Below are 22,788 nucleotides of genomic sequence, written 5' to 3'. Positions count from 1 at the left end.
AAATCCTTTGACACTTCTTCCATTGAGAGGTGGGCTCTATGTCCCCTCTCCATGAATTTGAGCTGGACTTTGTGACTTACCTGTATTCAGTAAAATGCAGCAGAACTGATGCCGTATGACTTTGGAAGCTAGGTCATAAAATGCAATACAGCTTCCACCCTGTGTACAGGAACCCGAGTATGGAGCCCTCAGCTGCCTTGTTGGAAGTCTGACTACCCTGAGGCAGCCATGCTATGAGAAAGTTCAGGCCATGTGAAGACAGGGTATGTTTAGGTATTCTGCCTGATTGCCCTAGTTGAGGTCCCAGCTTCAACTACCAGACATATGAGGAAATAAGCCTCCAGATAATTTCAGTCCCCTACCATTGAGATGCCTCTAGGCTTTCCGTCTTCCCAGCTGAGGTCTCAAACATCATGGAGGACGAACAAGCCAACTTTGCTATGCCCTGTCTGAATTCTGACCCGAGCGGTAACTTTATATTTTGTAAAGGGCAGAACTATTACATTTGATTCTCACAATGACACGGATAGGTAGGATGGACTGGCATTATTCCTACCCTCATTTTATAGATGGAAACAACAACAAAGTGGGATTTATGCTTACCAGCCTTGAGATTATACAGCCAAGATGTGCCATGCTGACACTATAATCCCCGTCTTTGGACTCCAAAGTACAGGCTTTCTCTGTATTTTCCCAACTGGATCCTATAGGACTTTAGAATGGCCTAGGGAAATCAAATAAGATATATCCAGAATTTGAAGACAAGGTGTGAAAGAATATTGAATGAAAGCTAACAAGAATCGACATTAAATGAATGAGATCAGCCACTCTGTGGAGAAAAAATCATGTAAGATATGATGTACTGATTGTTAATGATAAAGAAGGCTCTAGTTTAAAACGGAACCAATGGGAAAAAAAATCTTAGGAGTTTTAATGTTACAAAGTGTTATAATGATATAGTTCTAGGGGCTGATTTTTCAAAAATGAAATAGGACTTTAGAGAACAAACAAACAAACAAAAAAAAACTCTGCCAATTGTGTTTCTGATGGTATCAAGGAGGAAAGGTGCCATGACTGGCTGCTGGTTCTATTTTAGTCCATTTATATTACTTTATAGTAAAGAAGGGCTCTTCAGACTAGTATATCTTGATGACATTATCCCTTATGGGCATCTTCATTTACACTACTTTTGTCAAGCCACCTTTTGATTTAAATTTAGTGCCTCAAGACTTTTCTCCTGGAAGGGAAAGTACAATGAAGCTAACAAAGCATGCCAGGCTCATTCAGTAGGTTATATTCTGTATTTTTCAATGTAGGCGAATACTAGTATTCTGATTATTCAAGCAGCCTCACACACAACTCCTTACCTTGGGAGTAAGGATCAGCTCCTGAGCTCATGTTGACCCTATCGGTACACAGATATTCTGCTTCAGAAGTCAGGAGGACAGCTTTCTACCTCTTCAATCATGGTGAATCCAGGAAGGACTCTGGTAACCTTCCCCCCATGGGAAGTACATTTAAAGCTCCTCATGACTTGATGTTTCGTTTTCTGTGTGATTTTTAACTGCACACCATTAGGAGCTCACAATAACTTCCAGTCTCTCACTCCTGTTTCTCCCTTCCTTAAATTTCTTTCCCCTGCAAGTTCCCCCTTCCTTTCAAATAAATGTATTTTAAATAATGAATTGGGTTTCTTTTATTCCATTCTGTAATTCGGCCTCTCAAAAGTAATTTACCGCTCCTCTCTTGTTTTCATGCACTTTTTGCTCTAAGAATGCCTTAGAATATTCTGTTTATGAACGACTCAAAAGCATTTAAAACATTTTGAATAATTTGCTCGAAAATAATAATGATTAAACTTTTGATGCTTCAGATGCCTAGAATGCTCTGTGCCTTCTGCAGGCCTTAGCACTTGGAAAGTGCTTCACTGACATTTGTTAAATGAATGAATCTGGAAAACGAAAACACACTAAAAGAAAACATTTTATTCCTAAACGATGAAAAAAAAAAAAAAAGCTTTTAGACTTCCATTTAGACCCACTTTAACAGGCCAAATCCTTTAATGAAAAGGATACAAGCATCATTCTGATAATCTGGCTTTTCCTAAATATATCTCTATCAAATCCTGCTTGGCTGTTTCAACCTTGGGGTTTCAAGTCTTATTTTTATGACACAGAAACATGCGTTGTAATGGAGATAACACAAGTAGTATGGGCTTCCCGTCCTCCTCCCTCTAGGATTTCAACTTCTCCTCGAACACCACCCTCCTCTTCTAGTAAAGCCAACATTACAGAACAGGCTTAGGACGAGAAGAGAATTAATCGGAGCCATGGAAACGCCGGAGCGGAGGAAACGCGTGAGCGGCAGGGTGGGCAGGGGGGAAGGCACCCTCCCCTGACGGCGGCGCGAGGGCGCGCCGAGGACCACGTCACGCAGCTCGGGTGACGTCACGACCGTGACACGAGGGTGACGCCGTTGCCGCGGCGACTTCCAGTCGTCTCCGCCCCCTGCCCCCGCCCCCCGCCTGGCGTCCTTCCCCCAATCCCCTCAGGCTCAGTTCCGCCGGGGGCCGCAGGCCGGTTCCCGAGGTGGCCCAGGTGCCCTCCCGCCGCCGGCGCCGCCAGGGCCGTCCCTCCCCGCCGCCCCCCGCCCTCCGCCTCCGCCTCCGCCTCCCCCCGCCCTCCGCCTCCCTTCCCCCTCCCCGCCCAGCAGCGGTCGCTCGGGCCCGGCTCTCGGTTATAAGATGGCGGCGCTGAGCGGCGGTGGCGGCGCGGAGCAGGGCCAGGCTCTGTTCAACGGGGACATGGAGCCCGAGGCCGGCGCTGCGGCCTCTTCGGCTGCGGACCCTGCCATTCCCGAGGAGGTGAGTGCCGGCGCTCCCTACACCCCTCCCGTCTCGGGGCTCGGCTGGATGGTGTTTATTTGGGGAAAGGAGGTGGCGGTGGGGGCTCTGGTGCCCTCAGCCACCTTCTCCTCTGGGCTCTGCGGGCTGGGAGACGAGCATTCCCCCCTGACCCTCTCCGTCATGCAGCTCCTCGCTACGTAAACACACACAATGGTCCTGGGGGGTTTCCCTGGCCCTCACTTGGGGACGGAGAGGTTCGGGCAGCGGTGGTTGAGCAGGAGGCTATCAATAGGGGGCGAGACTCAGGGTTGGTCCGAGAAGGTCACGGCTTGCTGAAGGTAGTCAGCCTCGCATCTCCTAGATGTTTTCTTTATTTTGGGTGGGGGGCTGGGAGTCTGGCGGCGGCATCCGGGTGGGAGATGTAGGTTAGTAGCCGGGGCCCGGACCTCAGCCCGAGTTAATGTTGTGTGTAGTTATTACATGGTCATGGTGATGATGGGCGCATCATTCCTTATCTGCTCTCCCGACTGTCCCCCTTTTCAGGCCATTGCCTTCCCTTCCACTTCTCTACTTATTTGGGGGGGGGGGAGATAGATTTCTCTTCACCTGTTTAACCAAAGGATGGTTTTGATTTAGTCTTTACTTTTTCAATCCTAAATGCCACTATTTCCGTTCTTTTTTCCATCCCAGTCTCACGCTCCCGGTTCCTAATGTTTGTCAGTGCTCTGTCTGCTGACTGGTAACCCCCATCCCATTCCTATCTGCCGCCCCGCTCCTTTGCCAGTGGTCAGATCCTGCCTGCCTTCTAACCTCAGCTTGTACTTAAGACCATTTTTGCAGTTCTCTTACCCTAGTCCTCTTGAGGCCCTCTAACTTCATTCCACCGCTCCCTGATATTGTTATCTTTTTTTTTTTTTTATCGTCACAAATCTTCCTGGACCCTTTGGAGCTAGTTGCTTTCGGAATCCTGAAGCCGTCAAGATTCCATCAGGTTTCACTTGCACTACTGGCACTTTTTAGTCTTCCATGGTGCATTCACACCTCTTTGTTTACTCCTGTCCATTTTGTTGTTGTTTGTTTGTTTAATTTCTTTCGGTTGTCTTCCTTTTTGTCCCAATTTTTTTCTTTTACTTTTTCCTCTACTCCTTGCTTCTTTCAGCTTGCTTTTGCATTATTCAGCCTCTTATCACCTTGTCAAATTACTTTATTTACACTTCGGTTTTTATTACATTAAATTTATTATGTTTAGTATTTGGTATTTTATTACATAAAATAAGATACATTATACGTTACAAATAATGAGGATAATGTATGGTATAATAACTGTGCTTTACAGTTATTGATTAGATAACGTGACTTACTCCGTTGACTTTGCTCAAAGTTCTTTCCTTCCTGCTGCGGTACTTATATTTTGTTTCTCAATTCTTACAACGTCTCCTTCTTTCTTCTGTCTACACAGTTCTCTTTTTCCTGCTTCATCATCTTTACTTTGGAGATTCATTCAGTATGCTTGCTGTATTCAGTATCAGTTTATTCAGATTAATGTTTGTTTTTCATCCTCTTATACCACTTTCATCTATGCTCAGGATGTGTTCTGTACCATCATTTGATCTCATCTAAATTTCTCATTTTTAAAATTCTTTCTTAAAATATTACACCACTTTCCACTTACTTTTAAGTTGGCATTCTGCTCAGATCAGTTTCCTCTAATATCTGTTCATTTCCCCCAACTTCTTGGATTCTAAGGATCTTCCCTTCTTCCATTTCCTAGTTTGTTCTGTTTTCCTTGTCCCTAGTTGCCATTCATTCTGCCTTGTTTCCTGGCTTTTGGTACTTAACTTGCTGAAGCTTCCTCTTGTCTTCCCCACACCTCCACATTCCTTCGTATTTATAAACAGCTTTGTTCCGTTGACATGGAAATTTATTTTTAGGATACATTGTTTTTAATGGATAAATACTAGAGGTCACATCTGTTGTCTATTTTTTCCATGAATCGGATATGCCTTTGTCTTACCAGGCACAGGTGCCTCTAGGCTTGCTTTACTCTAGTGCATGTGTGATGTTGAACTGTATCTAGAAGAATGGATAAATTAACTGGTATGGAGTATAAAATTTGTAATCCTCTTATTATAACATTGTTTTCATTGAGAACTTTGTTTCAGAGTTCTTAGAACGGTTTGCCATGATACAGAGAAGGCTTTTCTTATGTACAGTGTCTGCTATCTTATTTGAAAGGGCTAGATTGTTTGACTTAACCCTCTGAAGATTCTGATTCAGTAGGTGAGAATTAGGGCCATGAGTTTTTGTATTTGGCACACATCCTGGGCAGTTCTCATGTATCAATGCTTGAGAACTGCTAGGCTAGATGAATTCAGGTTTAAATTGGCAATAATTGGAAAGCATATTTCTGTCTCTTAAAATCATAAGGATACTCTTTAACTAGTTTTCATTAGTTAGAAGTGTTTTCTCACTGCCTCCTCCACCCAGGTTTTAATGGTTAGTGATGTATACTAGTTTTTCCTTCATATTTTCTTGTAAGAGCTTATAATAAATGTATTTGACTGGGGATGGGGAGAGTAAATGATTAAAAATGAATCTCATTTAAATATAGATACCAATGTTATGGTAGAATAAATTCCTCCAAGAAATAATTTAAAATTTGAAATTGGTATTTGTTAACTCAGTGGAAACTAAAATGTACTATAGTGTTTTAATTGAACTGTCTTCCTTATATGGACTTAAAGAGATATCTTACAATTGTCAAGTGCATGGAAAGAAATGTAAAAAGTTCATGTGTAAATGACACATTTTAGTCTCAAGAATTACCTTACTTGACAGTAAAATACAGGTTTTAAAAAGTTTCTTGAAGGGAAAGCACTTTCATTATTGAAAAATTAGAAAATTGTAAGTTCAGAAAGTTTTTAGAAATTATCTAAAATCTTGCCACTCAGTTATAATTACTATAAACATTTTGGTGTATATCCGTATGCTCTTTATGTTTGAATAATAACAATGTATGTGGTTTTCTAATATTTTTTAACTTTGCAATATAGGCAAAACATTTTAGCATATCAGATACACTGATTTTAAGTAAAAAAATTTTTTTATATTAGGTTGTTTCTCCCTTTTTAATTCTTGTTATCAAATATCTTGAACATAGAGTGTAGACTTAATTTTTAAAATTATGTTGGGAAGTGAATACATTTCATGTCCTATATTTGTATTTATAGTTGCTCAAAATGGAATATTCTGGTAAATGACAGCTTATTAAATATTTACCAAATGTGCTTATACTTTGACATTAAACACTTACTTCTGAGCATTTATATTTCCCTGATGTTCCTTTCTATTACTATATGGGGTAATATGGGATAATGAGACCATATGGCATAAAAATACATTTATTTAAAAAAGTGCTAGGTTGTGATATTTATTAACTATTCTTGTGTTGTATTTTTGTAGAAGGTAACCTCTTAAAATTGCATTACAATTAAAATTATATTGTTTTCAAGATCTCTTATCACCAAGCTTAGTTAAGCTGTGTAATTATACTAATGTATTGACTAAGAAGTATTTTGGGATGGAGTATCCTTAATGAGGTCCACTGTATTAAAACACATCTTTATGAATCATGCCAAACCAGGTTGGGTTACATCATTATTTTAAAAATTGGTAGTCCCATTAAGCTGTCTGTTTCTGCAGTTCTGACTATTGCTGCTAGTAATACTTGTCTAGATACATTCGAAGGTGGACAGAACATGCCCGTGAGGCAAAAGCATAAAATGTCTCTTTGGTATTTCTAGTGTTCCCTCTCTGTATACTTTCTCTCTTATCATTTAGTGAACTCCCTCCTCTGGGCATCCACTCACCTTTTCTTTTCTTTAGAAAATTAATATCAAATCACTTACATGTGCTGGCTATTAAAGGAATTGATTGTCAGTACATGGATAAGAAAGGAATGTTGGAACTGGGTACTTGAATCCTTGAATGTAGCAAAACCTGAGAGCAAGCGATTTAGTTGTATTAGATAATAGGCCAAAAAAATTATATTAGGATAACAGGCTAGAGAAGTCTGACTTGTCTTCATTACCTTTTACTTACTTTCCTGATAAGGAAGCTGATCAGGTCATAACAACTGGAAACCTATGTTCTATGAGTGGTTGGGAAGAGAGGGAGGGAGCAGGCTACGTTGCTTTTTTAGCGTCTTCTAAGACCTCACGTTTACCTTGCTGAAGGCAGCTACTTAGTGTTCTTCCTTTTTCTCCAACCATAAAATAAAGATATTTTCTCTTTTTATTTAGAATTGCAAGAGTGCATTTTGTTTTCTTTGACACCTTGATGTTAATTTAGCTGAGTACTTACTGAGTAAACATTTTCTGTCATAATCCCTTTCCTTTATGAAATTCAATATGTTCCTTTACTTCCTATATTTTTGCCTCAAACTGTTATTGAAATAAGGCTTTGTCAGTAGCTCTTACTGGATTTTGTCTTCCTTGAAAGTTGAATTGTTTTAAGGCTTTTACTCATTGTCTTTGCCTATTTCATCTATATTGGTTATTCTGTAAAGTCAGAATCAGCAACAGTTACAGAACTTTTGAATTCAAAATAGATAAGTTATTCTTTTCCTTCTGAAATCAGGAGGATGTATATAGAGGGAAACTGGTGATCAGTAACATTACATTTTTGGGGGGGGGGTCTTGGGAATGCCCTTGATAAAGAATATAAAAATTGCTCTGAACGCAATTAACTTTCTTCCTTCTGGAAGCTCTGTAACATCAAATGAAACATCATTTTAATTCTTGAAACATAACTGCAGTTATTGACAGGACTTTGGGGACAAACATATATCTTAGGATGATGGTTTTCAAATTACTGCAGAGTTCTATCACCATTTAAAAGAAATGCATTACCAAAAAAAAAAAAAATACATTACCATGGTAAGACATACAGATTTTAATACCTACATACATGAAGCAATTTTTATCTGTTTTGTAAATTTTTTAATCCTCATCTGGCACATAGGTACTCGGATATTTAGTGAAAGAATTAGTTAATGTGTATAAACATGGAATATAGTGAATATTTTATAATAACTTTAAATGGAAAATAATCTATAAAAATTTTGAATCAGTATGTTACACACCTGGAAGTAATATAATATTATAAATTAACTATATTTTCAATTAAAAAATTTAAAAAATTAGTGAATGAAACCCTATTAGATACAATGCATTCTATTTTCTATACTATTCAGTTCTTTTTTTATGCTACTCATGAAATGAGTTTACTAGATTGACAACCAGCTGGTTGCAACAGACAGTTTGAAAAACACTGCTTTGAGGGTTTCAAGGACCTTCTTCAGAGGTTACCAAAGGCTCTATTTAGTCTTCCTACTCTTTAATTATTGAAATTCTTCATTTATCTGCTTTACATGTTGGTTTCCTTGAAAATAGCGTTAAATGGCTGTAAAAATTTTAGAGCTACTATGTGTGGAAGAGAGATTTGTGCCTGATATGAATCTCCCCAAGTGTAATAATCTGAGTAAAAAGTTTCAACAACTTGGGTCTAAGGCAGCAGTTAGCAAACTTTCTGTAAAGGATCAAATATTTTAGGTAAATATTTTAGGTATTATGGGTCTAACTTTGTCTCTGTCTCAGGGACTCACAGACTAAACAATGGTGGTATAGCACAAAACCAACTAATAGATAATATGTAGATGAATGAGCATGATTGTGTTCCAATAAAACTTCTTTATGGACACTGAAATTTTGATTTCATATAATTTTCATGTGTCATGAAATAGTCTTCTGATTTTATTTTTCATTAAAAATGTAAAAAGCCATTCTTAGCTTGTGAGCTGTACAAAAAATATGATGTAATACAACCTGGTTTGGCATGATTCATAAAGATGTGTTTTAATACAGTGGACCTCATTAAGGATACTCCATCCCAAAATACTTCTTAGTCAATACATTAGTATAATTACACAGCTTAACTAAGCTTGGTGATAAGAGATCTTGAAAACAATATAATTTTAATTGTAATGCAATTTTAAGAGGTTCTGTTCTGGTGGTGGGCCAGATTTAGTTCATGGGCCAAAGTATTCAAACTCCTGGTCTACGGGAGACTATATCATATTTAAGGTTTTGGAATTAAGATGCGGGGTTAGAGTTTTATAGAAAGTTTATAATTGCTTTTTTTAAAATTAGGTTTATTGGAATATAATTTACACATACTGTAATGTACCATTTAAAATGTACAGTTTGATGAGTATATAGTCATGTAACTACTGCCATAATCAAGATAGAGAACATTTCCATCGTCCCCTGAAGTTGCCTCTTTCCTCTGTGCATTCAGTTTGCTCCCCACCCCACATCAGTCCTTGACAAACACTGGTCTGACCTCTAGCTATGTCTTTTCCAAAAAGTCATCTAAAAGAAATCATGCATTATGTGGTCTTACATATTTGGCTTCTTTCATTTAGTTTGTTATTTTGAGATTCACCCATGTTGTTGCATGTATCAGTAATTAGTTTCTGTTTATTGCTTAGTAGTATTCTATTGTATGAATGTAGCACAGTTTATTTCTACATTTACTTGTTGATGGATAGTAGGGTTCCTAGTTTTCAGCAATTATAAATAAAATTGCTGCAAATGTTTAGGTTCAGATTTTTGTATGGACACTGGTTTTCATTTCTCTTGAGTGAGGACTTAGAGGTTGGATTGATGGGTCATATGGTAAGTATGTATTTAACTTTATAAGAAACTGCCGAACTTTTCTTAAGTGACAGTACCATTTTGCATTGCCTCCCACAGTGAATGAGAGTTCCAGCCTCTATCCTTGTCCACATTTGGTATTGTCAGCCTTGATGTTAGCCATTCTAGCTGCTCTAATAGGTATGCAGTAGAAGCTCGTTGTGATTTTAATTTGCATTTTCCGAATAACGATGTTGGACTTTGGTTTATATGTTATTTACTGTCCATATATTTTCTTCGGTGAAGTATCCATTCAAAGCTTTTTATTCAATACTTCTTGTTAGGGAGTTATAAGTGTGCTATATATATATTCTGGATACAAGTTCTTTGTATCAAATATGTGTTTTGCAGATGCCTTCCAGTTTTACCTTTAACATTTAGGCTTTAGATCCATTTGGAGTTAATTTTTATATATAGTATGAGATAGAAGTTCAGGTTTCTTCATACTTTCTCAAATGAATGTCCAGTTGTTTCACCTTCATTGATGAGACTAACCTTTTTATGTTAAATTACCTTGGCACTTTTATTGAAATCAGTTGATTATGTATGTGAGTTTTTTTATTCTGCTTTATTAATCTATATGTCTCTTAGGCTTATACCACACTGTCTTGATTACTGTAGCTTTAAGCATTTAAATTAGGTAGATCTAGTTCATAGGATTTTTAGAACTTCTGAATTTTGAATTTCTTGTGCTATTATACTTTTGAAATGACAGGGTCCATAATTTTCTTCCAGTTCTCAAAGGTGTCTTCTACTCTCCAAAAAAGCTTAAGACTCACTGCAGTATATAGTTAACACATCCCTATCTTGAATTATTTGGTGGTGAGGTTGTGAAAAGTGGCAGGTAAAGAAAACATGTTTTATCCAAAATAATTTCTTTATGAGAAATGAAGGAAATCTCTTAGTAGGTGGCACCAAAAAAGTCAATAATAATCCTTTTTTTACTGTATTTCAAAGACATTAACTGTAATCAAGATGTGTATGGCTGAAAGTGAATATATTAAGATGTTTATTTACCAAAAAAGTCACTGAAAATGTCCATCAGATAGTGGAAGATACTAGTGTATAAAACTAGCTATGTTATTCTCCATCTTCATTATGAGTTTTTCCATTTGAAATCTATGTCGCGTTCTGCGATGTTCCAAAATTAGCACCTTTGTCAATCTTAGAGACATAATTAAATTATGTTTTCACTAAGGATAAGCATATGGTGGCTGTTGGTCTTATTTCTGCTTTTTCATTGGAACCCCTTGGGCCCTTTACCTCCCTTTAAATTGCAATGATGATAGCTTTTTGCTGCTGAGCCTGGAGGGCTTCCCTACACTCTAAAATGATATTTCTGGTCATTTCTGGTGATTTTCTTTTAAGAATTAAAAAGCCAAAAAAATCGGGAAATGTGTTCATAAGAGTGTAAGTCTTGAATACCTGACCAGTACAGGGCCTTGAAACAATTAGGAAGATAGATACTGTTCAGGCTTCGTTCATGTTGTAAGTAGTAGTATTCCAATTGTATTTGGCTACCTTACAAATTTTGAAATGGCACTTTGAGAGAGAAGCATAACATTTTGGCAGACTATTTTCAACTGTTGTTCCAAAATTAGTATGTTTTAAAAAAAAGTATGCATCTCCTTATTGTAAAAGATGCCTTGTGTTTAAATTGAGAAATACTCTACTCTTGTTTTATGTTTTTTCTTGCACTAAGTAAACAACTTTTAATAACAAACAGAAAAGTTTGACTTTTTATTTTTAGAACAAGTTAAATTAAATAAAATTTTAAGATGTTTTGAATTAGTCATTTACCTTTGAGTGTTTTGAAACAGTTTAAAATACAGCTTGGGGTTGTTGTCTGTTGACCTAGGATTTTTAACTATTTCCTACATTACGGCATTTATTTTGCAAAATAAATTTCTGTTTGGGTTTATAGATGCACTTTATTAAAAAGGATTACTAGCTTCAATAGTAACATTATAAATAGTTAATAGAACCTCCTTTTTTTGTTTTTCTTTTGTCATGTTGGGTCTAACCCCATTTCCTTTGTTTTAAAGTTTATACTATCTATTTAGAAATCTCTCTGTAGCTTAGAGGAAAGAAACTAGTTACTAATTTAAGAGTCTGAAGTAGGTATGATTATTTTTAAGGAGTTCTTATTAGCATAATTTCCCGTAATGTTGTATGAAGGTAATTTAATTCCCATTTATTATAAAAACATCCTATCTTTTCTGTGAATCCCAAACAATTACTGCTTTCCTAACCTTGTATTTTTTTTACTATAGAAAGATAATATACTGTTGTTAATTACTGCTGAATAATTCAAAATTTCTTTTTTTACACATTGTATTACTATATTTCCATGGGAATAGTGTCAGAGAACTTCAGATAGAGAAGTCATTATGATTCAGTATAGTCCTTATGTTCCGATTCTGTGACTACTGAAAGTGTTCATTTCATCTTAGTTTTTACATGCTTGCTTTTAAGATTTGAAATATTCTACCCATATAGTCTTCCTGTACATGTCTTCTCATGTTAACAGTAAGTTACACAGTCTCAAGTTAAGTTTCATTATTCATAAGAATTTAGCTCGATGTAACTTTTTGACAACTCTCTATTGCATATGATTTTTGTACTGCTGAGTTTGGCACTTAAAGTTTCTATATGTATTAATGAAATAGACTTTTGGTTATTGGTTATCATGAATGTTTATTTGAGAGAAAAGTTTAATCATGGAGTTGTAGCAGCTGTTCTGTGTCATAGCCATTCATACGTGCTTGCTTTTAACTGGCAACCCCCCTCCTCCCCCCCGCTTTTTCTTTTTTTGGCGGGGAGGCAATTAGATTTATTTATTTATTTTTAGAGGAGGTACTGGGGATTGAACCCAGGACCTCATGCATGCTAGTCAGGCACTCTACCACTTGACCTATACCCTCCCCCCTTTTAAAATATTTATTTATTTATTTTTAGTGGGGAGCAAAGGTAGTTAGGTTTACTTATTTATTTATTTTTAGAGGAGGTACTGGGGATTGATCCCAGGACCTTATGTATGCTAAGCATGCGCTCTGCCACTTGAGCTATATATCCTCCCCTTTGCTGGCAACTCTTGATCCTTGTCCTCTTGCCCTTCCTCATGCACTGAACATAAGTGGATAATAGAAGTTGTATGAGAATAAAATGAGGTTCTGAATATGTAAACACCTTCACAAAATTACAGTGTGTTATTTTTCTGCCAGTTTTCAAGACAAAGATAAATATATTCAAATTTTTCCTTTCAGAAATTTTTATAGCATTTTTTAAAAAAAAGTGGAGTGCCATACGTAGCACAGGGGGCTAGTTGTCAATAACTGTTGACAGTTCTTAATGTAGGACTGATGATTGAGCTAGAAGGACTTTTTGAATGTTGACTATGTTTCATTAATGTTATCTTTAAACCACTATTGAATTAAAGAAACCTGAGTGGCAACATACAGATATTTTGGGTAAGCATTTCATAGGAAAGAAGTCAGACTGCTTACTATGATAGTAGAAAGACTGTGTTTCATGGCTTTATAGAAAAAAATGTTAAGTATTAGGACTTGTGTTTTGGCATTTTTAAAGCTGTGGTTCACCATTTGCCTTGTCATCCTTCCAGAACTACATTGATGACTTTTGTATTGTCATTTCATAGGACAATAAGTATTTGTGTATTCAATAAATATTTGAGTGTCTACTATGCCAGGTAGTAATCTAGGTACTTAGGAGTACATTTGAAAACAATACAATACAGAGATCTCTGTCCTATCCAGCTTACATTCTGTATGTGTGGCGGGGGTAGGGTGAGGTGGGGGCAGACAGCCACACAAAATGAAAATTATGTAGTATGTTTGAAGGTAGTAAGTACTATGGAAAAATGAAAGAACATGTAAGGTTTGGGGAGGTAGGTTGCAATTTAAAATAGAGAGACCAGGGTAAGGCCTTAGCTGAGAAGGATGACATTCAAACAAAGATTTTAGGAGGTCAGAGAAAATCATTTCAGACAGAAGAACCCAGTTAAAAAGTTCTGAGTCAGAAATGAACCTTACCTATTCAAAGAACAGCAAGGAGGCGACAGTTGCCTGAGTGGCTTGGAGAAGGGAAGTGAATAGTAAGAGATGAAATCTAAGAGGTGTTGGGGTAGGAGTGCAGGCATGACCAAACGCCATTGTGAGGACTTTGACTTTAAGTGAAATGGATTGCAGTACAGTTTGAGCAGCCAGAGCTGAGTGACATGATCTGACTTAAACAGGATTGCTCTGATTGCTACGTAGAGAATAGACTGTAAACGGGAAGGGTAGAAGCAGGGAACCAAGGAGGAGCTTGCAGTCCTCTAAGGCAGTGCCCTAGACCAGATAGGTAGCAGCAGAAGTATTGAGAAGTGGTCAGATTTTGGATGTTTTGAAAGTACAGCTGACAGCATTTGTTGATAGATTGTGAGATGTGCAAGAAAGAGAGGCGTCAAGGGAGAAGGGGAGGGCACAGACTAAGAATTCAGTCTTGGGCATGCTAAGTTTGAAATACCTGTTCGATGTCCAAAATGTTAAGTATGAGTCTAGAATTTGGAAATAAGGTTCAGTGGCAGAGACTGTTCATTATACCTGTGTCTTATTTTCTTTGAGTATAAAGGAAGACATTTCTTTCTTGTAGTTAGGTGTGGTCATGTGACTGAGTTCTGGTTAATGTAATATGAGCACAAGTGAGGTGCACTAATTCTAGGTCTAGTTCATACCAACATCTTCATCTTGTTTTTCCCTGCTGGCTGGCTAGTATAGAGATGATCCTTAGGGTAAGTTGGAAACCATGTGCTATAAATGGTAGACTGTCCACCAGCCTAGATTCCTGATTCAACTGCTTGGCTAAGGACCACCTTGCCTGTTTAACCACCTAAAATAATTAGATGAGTAACAAATAAACTTACATTGTGTTTAAGTCCTTATACATTTGGGTTGTATTTGTTATATTATTTAGCCAACCTTAAATTTGGGCATTTAGGTGGTTTTTAAAGCTGTAAGACTGATGTGGTCATCAAGGGAATGAGGATAGATAGGAAAAAGAAGAGAGCCAAGGCTGGAGAGAAGAGGAGGAACCTAAGAAGGAGTAACCAGTGAGGTAGGAAATCAAATGAGGAAAGTTTATTAACAGAGAGAGAAGTGGTCAGTTGTGTATGCTGCTAGGTTAATAAGATGAAGACTAAGAATTTACTACTTGAGTTAAGGTACTGGTGGTATTTGTGATTTACACAAGAAGATACTGAGGGAGATATCCTGATTGAGTGATTTTAAGAGAAAATGGGCTGGGAAGTGAAGACGGTGAAGACTTCCTATAAAGGGAAACAGGGAAATGGGGCCATGAAGGAAGTGGGTCAAGGAATTTTTTTAAATGATGAAAAAACAAGGGCATGTAATGTTAGGAATGAACGATTAGGGAGTACAACATCAATGATTTCAGGAGGGAGAGAGAGAAGAATTACTGCAGCAATGTCTGAAGAGGCAAAAGAGGGAAGAGTTGAGTTACAAGTAGAAAGATTGGCTCCCAGTAGGAGCATAGATACTGTATCTTTGCTAATAGGTGGTAAGGCAGAGTGTGTGGACATATGCTGATAGGTAGGTAGATGTGATGCTGGGAGTCTGTACATATTCTCTTCCAGGTTTTGTTTTGTTTTGTTTTGTTTTGTTTTTTGTTTTGTTTTGTTTTTTGGTGAAGTGAGACTCCAGGTTATCAGCTCAGAGTGAGTATCGGGGATATGGTGTTTTAAGGAGAGAGGTAAAGGTGTTCAAAGTTCAGGAGCATGTGAGAGTGAAGGGACCAGGTATAAACAGTAAAATTGATAGGCAAAATTAAGTTATTTTACTTAGTATTTTACTTGCTGTTGTCCAGACAGCATTGTGGGCATTCTGACATTTTGGTGCAGGTCCTCAGATCAAAGTTAACTTGCCAAGGCAATTCAATACTTGATATGAGTCATTCTCATTTTGACTCTCAAACACAGAATCATTGGGAAATAGAAGATAAATTATTACTTCTTCATGAAGTGTCTGCCATTATCCTGCTATGAATTTAAGCTAAATTTGGAAAGGGTTACTAATTTTTAAAAATCACTCTTGATAATTTCTTTATTGAAATTTTATTGAATATTTACTGTCTTGTCCATGTAGAATGGCATCCCCACTACTGCTATCTAATTTTATACTGTACAGTGACATAATTTCTTTTAAACACTCTCCAAATTTGACTTGTCTTTGCTCATGCTTTTCCTGCTGCCTGTAATACAGATTCCCTTCCCTGTCCTTATCACTCAAACTTTTAAACTTAGCTCACTTATTGTAGGAAGCCTTCCTTAAACTCTTTCCAGGGTCTAATTGGGTACATCTACTTTGTGCTTCTATACATCCTGAAGTACACCTGTATCATTTTACTTACTATATTGTAGTATAGGTTTTTTGTTGATGTCTGTTTACTCCCTCTAGACCAGCACTGTTCAAAATAGCTGTCAGGATGGAAATGCTCCCTGCTGTCCAGTATGTCCACATTGTGTCCTCAAAATGTATGTAGTACCCAGGAATCCCGCCCCTGGGCTTATATCCAGAAGGAACCCTACTTCAGGATGACACCTGCACCCCAATGTTCATAGCAGCACTATTTACAATAGCCAAGACATGGAAACAGCCTAAATATCCATCAGCGGATGACTGGATAAAGAAGATGTGGTATACTTATACAGTGGAATACTATTCAGCCATAAAAACGACACATAACGCCATTTGCAGCAATATGGATGCTCCTGGAGAATGTCATTCTAAGTGAAATAAGCCAGAAAGAGAAAGAAAAATACCATATGAGATCGCTCATATGTGGAATCTAAAAAACAAAAACAAACCAAAAAAAAGCATAAATACAAAACAGAAATAGACTCATAGACATAGAATACAAACTTGTGGTTGCCAAGGGGGTGGAGGGTGGGAAGGGATAGACGGGATTTCAAAATTGTAGAATAGATAAGCAAGATTATACTGTGTAGCACAGGGAAATATACACAAGATCTTACGGTAGCTCACAGAGAAAGGAATGTGACAATGAATATATATATGTTCATGTATAACTGAAAAATTGTGCTCTACACTGGAATTTGACACAACATTGTAAAATTATAAATCAATAAAAATGTTTAAAAAATGTATGTAGTATGACTGAGGAACTGAGGAATTAAATTTTATTTAATTTTAATTAATTTAAATGTAAATGGTCACATGTGGCTAGTGGCTACTTTAATCAGTATAGCTCTAGACCTTTTAAAAGTCAAGGCTTGTGTGGGATTTATATTTATTTTCTCATTGCTTACTTCTATTTAAATTACTGTATTCTTTTTCAGTTACTCTTAGTCCAAATAGTTATCACTCACCTGGAATATGACAGTTTTCTTCTCTAGACTTCAGTTCTTAACCACAGCTTTCTGGTTTGTTTTCAAAATTATATTGATTTATACAGCAGTGTTACTCAGTTCTGTAAAACTAGAGTTCTTTTGTTTTTGTTTTTCTCTTTAGAAGTGAAAAACTGGGTGCTCTAAGGTTATTTTGAGGACTTTCTGAAGATGGGGAGTGAGTGGCAAGGAAGAAAGTCACTGAGCTTGTATGGGGTTAGGGAGGCAATTTCTGCTTCAACCGAAGTAGTTCAATTTCTTAAGTTAATACATTGAAATTGTGCTTAAGATTTCATTTGCAGGGGAAAAAAGACTTCTAAAAGATAACACTCTTTATTGAGGAGACACGGCATGCACATGGCAATATGTGATTGTCAGAGTGGATGATGGAGAACGCTGAATGCTGGAGCAGTTCAAACATGGAAGGTGGTTATAGGCTAATGAGGTCTTGATGGAAGTTAGTGTTTGACCTAGGCAGGTGGAAGGAAGGAAAAAGGATGTAGTAGGCAGTGGGAATAGAATTTGAAAAGAACTAGAGTTGGAAATACATGTGGTAGTTGTGTTTAAGGAACAGAACAATCTGAGTATAGTTGACTGAATTGTATGAAATAAAATGTGGCTGAATTAGATGGCACTGGATTGTGGAAAATAGTGATAGACTGAAAAAAATTTTTAACTTTATATTGTATACAGTGGGTTAAAGTGGAGATTTAAAATTAAAAAAAAATGATAAAAGCAGTGTTTCAGGATAATTGAATTGGCTAAGGGTTTGTAGTGGGAATTCAAGATGGGAAGAGATCAAACAACAAAAAATGTTGAATGAAAGACTTGGTAGTAAGATGTTTCTGATACCAGGCCACTGTTAGAGGTTGAGTTCTCTGGAGGCAGAAACTGAGACATTGTTTGCAGCATAAGATTTTTGTTAGGAATCAATACCTGTGAAAGGAAGAGGTAGGATGCAGGATTGGGTGGAGAATAAAGTTGAATTGTGATGCAGGCCTCACAAAACCTTGACCTATAAGCGTGGAGCTCTGGAGTGGGAGATTACCTACTAAAGAGTCCCACATTGAGTCAAAAGGCTGGCCCTTTATACCTCTCCTTGTTTAGTCACTGGACATGGACTGCAGTTAAGGTGGACCTTGAAGGAGGTAACATTTAGAGGCTGTTTGCTGACTGTTCTCACAGCTGGGCAGCAGTTCTTTCCATGAAGGAGAAACTTGGTGGTGCATCTTTGTGTCTTCTATAGCCAGTGGGTCTAAGTATGGGCATTCTTCCCCAGAGGAGGTCCTTAAATACTTAGAGGTGTTTTGGTTATTACAAAGGTGGAGGAAGAGGGCCCTGTTAGCGTTTAATGAGCAAGGACCAGGGATGTCAGCCATCCCATTGTGTTCAGGACAGTATGCACATTTAAGAATTGTTCAAATAACTACATGACTTAGAATGAGTTGCTGGACATTGATGCGGGGGGAAAAAGTGATCGTAATGATCTGAGCTTAGAAACTGACTTTGTTTTATGTATGAGGCATTATTTTCATAGGGTACACTAAAAGTTTCAGGAATTCAGTTTTCACAAAAATTGGAGGAATGTTAAAGTTTTCAATCAGAACTTTATCAAGAGTTCTTTACCACTTCAGAAAATCCCATGATTGATGGTAGTGCCATTTGTACAGTACTGATGACTCAACTACTCTTCCCCTCAGTCTCCAGCTGTAACCAAGTCGCAGTGATTCTGTGTGTGTATGTAAGCACCTGACACCCTCATTATGTTGTTTCTTATAGTAACTGTTTTCACATTTTATAATAAGTATTATTTTATTATAAATGGATTTTTTCATATGATTAAAAGCACAATTAGGGTATTATATTGGCTTTAAAATTTTTGCTTACACAGGTTATCTCTACATTTCAAAGAGTATTACAAAATAGTTGTCCAAAAAAAGGGAAATTGATTCATTTTCAGTAATGGTAGATTGGGTTATTCAGACAGACCCTTTTGATGAAAACAACTAAAGGTCTTGGAAACATTCTTTTTAAAAATCTTAAAGGAATTGAAGAACTGAAAAGATAGTGGAGAGTGGCCAGGCTCTCTTTTTTTAGAAAAAAAGGAGAAACCCAAAGAAATCAGTAGATGCTGAAGTAGCTTTTGTCCTAGGGGCAATTGGCAGTCGTTCAAATTTGGGCTTTGGTTTTGGTGGACTTCATGGGGATGAAGAGGACAGAAGTCAAGGCCTAGAGTTCATCCAAAGTGAGGTGGTACCCTCTTTTAAGGTGGTACCCCAAGAATGTCATCCTTAGGTTTAGGGTGAAACAGAATTAAACTGTCTACCCACTTCCGTATCTAGGGGATTGTATGGCTGATTGCAGCAGGGCAAGAAAAAGGAAATAAAGAAAAATAAACCCCTCAAGTTGTGACCCGTTTTAGCCCTCACAGTGATTGGCAGCTTAGATTTGTCCTGCCTGAGTGGTCTCAGGACCCTTTTATCATAGTTCCTGGTTTCAGACTAGTAGTCCTCCCAAAGGCCTGGCAGAAGGAAAGGCAAATCATCTGTAGAGAAAGGGCCCTTCATTCTGAGGGAATTCCCATCAGTAATTTTTCAAGGACAAAGAAGAATAATACATTGTCACAAATGACCAAGCATAGTTAAAAAAAAAAAAAAAAAAACAACCAAAACCCAAAAGACCAAACTAGCAAAATTACATGATTTATGTATGTAGAATTCTTCAAATAATATAGTTAAGATTTGTGTGGCTTTTTAAAAATTGATGTATAATTACCATGTAACCGTGGTTTTCTTTATGTACATATACCTCAAAGTAAGTTTTTTTTAAAAGAATAGTAAGGTGCGTGAAAATGGCATTGTGAATAGAAATAGCAGAGAGCAGAAATCCATAGATCCATACAATTCTCAGATAGTGCAAATATCAGACGGAGTTAAAACAACTGCTGTTTGTTGTATTTAAAGAATTAAAGGCAAATTTGAAGGCAAGCAAGGAACAAGAGATTATAAAAAGTGACTTGATAGACTTGGAAAAAACCAAATAGAAATTCCAGAAATGAAGCTATGCCAAATACACCTAAGGGAAAAATCTAACAGATTATTATACTATACTGAGGGAAGAATTAGTTACCTGGAAGGTAAGGCAGAAGAAACTTTCTAGAATACACCACTGAGAGTCAAAGATACGGAAAATATTTAAGAGAGGTTAAGTGACATGGAAGATAGAGATCTAACATGTATAAGCAGAGCTTTAGAAAGAAAGGAGAGAATGATACAAAGGTGGCATTTGAAAAGATCCTTATGACTGAAAAATTTCTAGTTTTGATGAGAAAACAGTTGATAGATTTAAGAAGCTCAGTGTATTTCCAACAGTATAAATAAAAAGAAATCTGCATCCAGCCAAATCACGTAGTGAAACAGCATAAACTCAAAGAGAAAAATCTTTTTTTTTTTTTTTTGAGAAAAATCTTAAAAGCAGGAAGAATTCCTTTCAAAGGAACAACTGTGGACTAACAGCTGACTTCTTAACAGAAAATCATATATCTTCTCAAAATAACTGCCAGTTTATACTTATAAATTCCAAACTTTGCAAATACACCCCTCAAGGTAGAGGGTAAAGTAAACATATAGTTGAACAAATTCCATCGGCCCTTTGTAGAAAAAATTATGAAGGATGTACTTCAGGCAGAAAGATTCTATATAAAGGTCTGAGGTGCAAGATGAAATGAAGAATAAAGAGTATGGCAAATATTTGGGTGCCTTGAAATAAACATTGGCTGTATAAAATATTAGTCAGGTCTTAATTAAATGACAAGTGAAGGCTGTGTTCTGAGATCTCAGTATTTTCTGGGAGAAAGGTAAAGTGTATTAATTGACTTTGATAATTACATCTTTTAATTTCTAGGGTAACTTCTAAATAAAAGTATAAAATCTAGACTTACAACTTCTAACCTAGGAGAGGAGAAAAATTGAATAATAAAAAAACCGATCCCAAAGAAACGAAGGAATCAGAGCAGGTGGATTTAAATCTAAACATACCAACAATTACATTAAGTACTAAATGAATTAAATGTTTCACTTAAAAGCCAAAGATTGTTAGACTGATTAAAAAGACATATTTATATGGGGCTTATCTTGAACCTAAGGATAAAGAAGATTAAAAGTAAAAGTTATAGTAAGATAAATCATGTATATTTTAACAAAGAGCATACAGTGTGGTTATATTAATATCAGACAAAGTAGATATTAAGGCAGAAAGTATTATTGGCAATCAGGAGAGTCCCTTCAAAATGTAAAGTGAGTGATTCTCTAGGAAGATTTAATAACCTTAATCGTATAATATAGTCTGAAGTATAGCTTCAGAATGCACATAGCAAAAATTAACAAAACTATAAGAAGTAGACAAATCTACAGTCTTTTTTTTTTTTTATAATTGAAGTGTAGTTGGTTTACAGTGTTGTGTTAATTTCTGGTGTATAACAGTGATTCAGTTACATATATGTATAATTTTTTTCATATTCTTTTTCATTATAGGCTACTACAAGATACTGAATATAGTTTCCTGTGCTATCAGTAGGACCTTGTTATCCATCTGTTTTATATATAGTAGTTAGTATCTGAAAATCCTGAGTTCCCAACTTATCCCTCCACCCTTCCCTTTTTCCCCTGGTAACCATAAGTTTGTTTTCTATGTCTGTGAGTCTGTTTCTGTTTTGTAACTAAGTTCATTTGTGTCTTTTTTTAGATTCTGCATATAAGTGATATCATATGCCATTTGTCTTTCTCTCTGGCTTACTTCACTTAGTATGACAATCTCCAGGTCCATCCGTGTTGCTGCAAATGGCATTATTTTATTCTTTTTTATGGCTGAACAGTATTCCATTGTATATCTATACCACAGCTTCTTTATCCAATCATGTATCAATGGACATTAGGTTGTTTCCATGTCTTGGCTGTTGTAAATAGTGCTGCTATGAACATAGGGGTGCATGTATCTTTTTGAATTAGAGTTTCCCCTGGATATACCCCCAGGAGTGGGATGGCTGGATCATACAGTAAGTCTATTTATGGTTTTTAAAGGAATCTCCATTCTGTTTTCCATGATGGGACAAATCTACAGTCTTAATGGGATATTTTTAAACGTTTCTCTCAGTAATTGATGTAAGAAGCAGACAGGTTAGGTAGGATATAAAATATCTGAAGAACACAATGAACGGACTTAACCCTGGTGATGTATAGGGACCCATTGCATTGTTAGACAGATAGATGTTGGGGGGAGGGGAAATTGTGTATTAGGTCACAAAACAAATTTCAACAAGTTTCAAAGTACTGAAATGAAAAGAGCATCTTTTCTTTCCATAATGCATTTTTATTAAAAAATCATTGTCAGTAGGGTAGTTTTAAAAGCTTCACGTGTTTATAAATTCTGTAACTGCTTTGATTGTGCCAAGAAAGAAATCAGAGTGGAAATTAGAAAGTACCTTGAACCAGATGATTACAGAAAAAATTTTTTTTGAGGGAGGAGGTAATTGGACTGATTGGTTGATTGATTTTAGAGGAGGTACTGAGAATTGAATTCAGGACCTCATGCATACTAAGCTACCACTTGACCTACACCCTCCCCACTCGATGATTACAAAATTTTGATGTCAAGTTACAGAATTTGATGAATCTCAGATCATTAAAAGTGGGACTATCATACACTGTGTCCCTTGCATGTAAAGGATGTTGACCAAAAAAGTAGGCAGTACCCAGCAGCACCTATGA

The 22,788-nt window shown here is 36.8% G+C and overlaps 1 protein-coding gene across 1 annotated transcript in view; it reads left to right on the top strand.

Annotated features, from left to right (window-relative positions):
- The first annotated feature begins 2,512 nt into the window (after positions 1 to 2,512).
- BRAF (B-Raf proto-oncogene, serine/threonine kinase) overlaps positions 2,513 to 22,788 on the top strand; it is a 133,823-nt gene continuing 113,547 nt past the window's right edge. The window contains exon 1 of the mRNA XM_032484366.1: positions 2,513 to 2,863. Coding sequence (XP_032340257.1) covers positions 2,744 to 2,863 — 120 coding nt within the window. The 5' untranslated portion in view covers positions 2,513 to 2,743. The remainder of the gene's footprint in view (positions 2,864 to 22,788) is intronic.

This window comes from Camelus ferus, chromosome 7, assembly GCF_009834535.1.
Source record: "Camelus ferus isolate YT-003-E chromosome 7, BCGSAC_Cfer_1.0, whole genome shotgun sequence".
Taxonomy (NCBI): Eukaryota; Metazoa; Chordata; class Mammalia; order Artiodactyla; family Camelidae; genus Camelus; species Camelus ferus.
The sequence above is the reverse complement of the archived record's forward strand: the minus strand, read 5'-3'. Positions and strand labels throughout refer to the sequence as shown.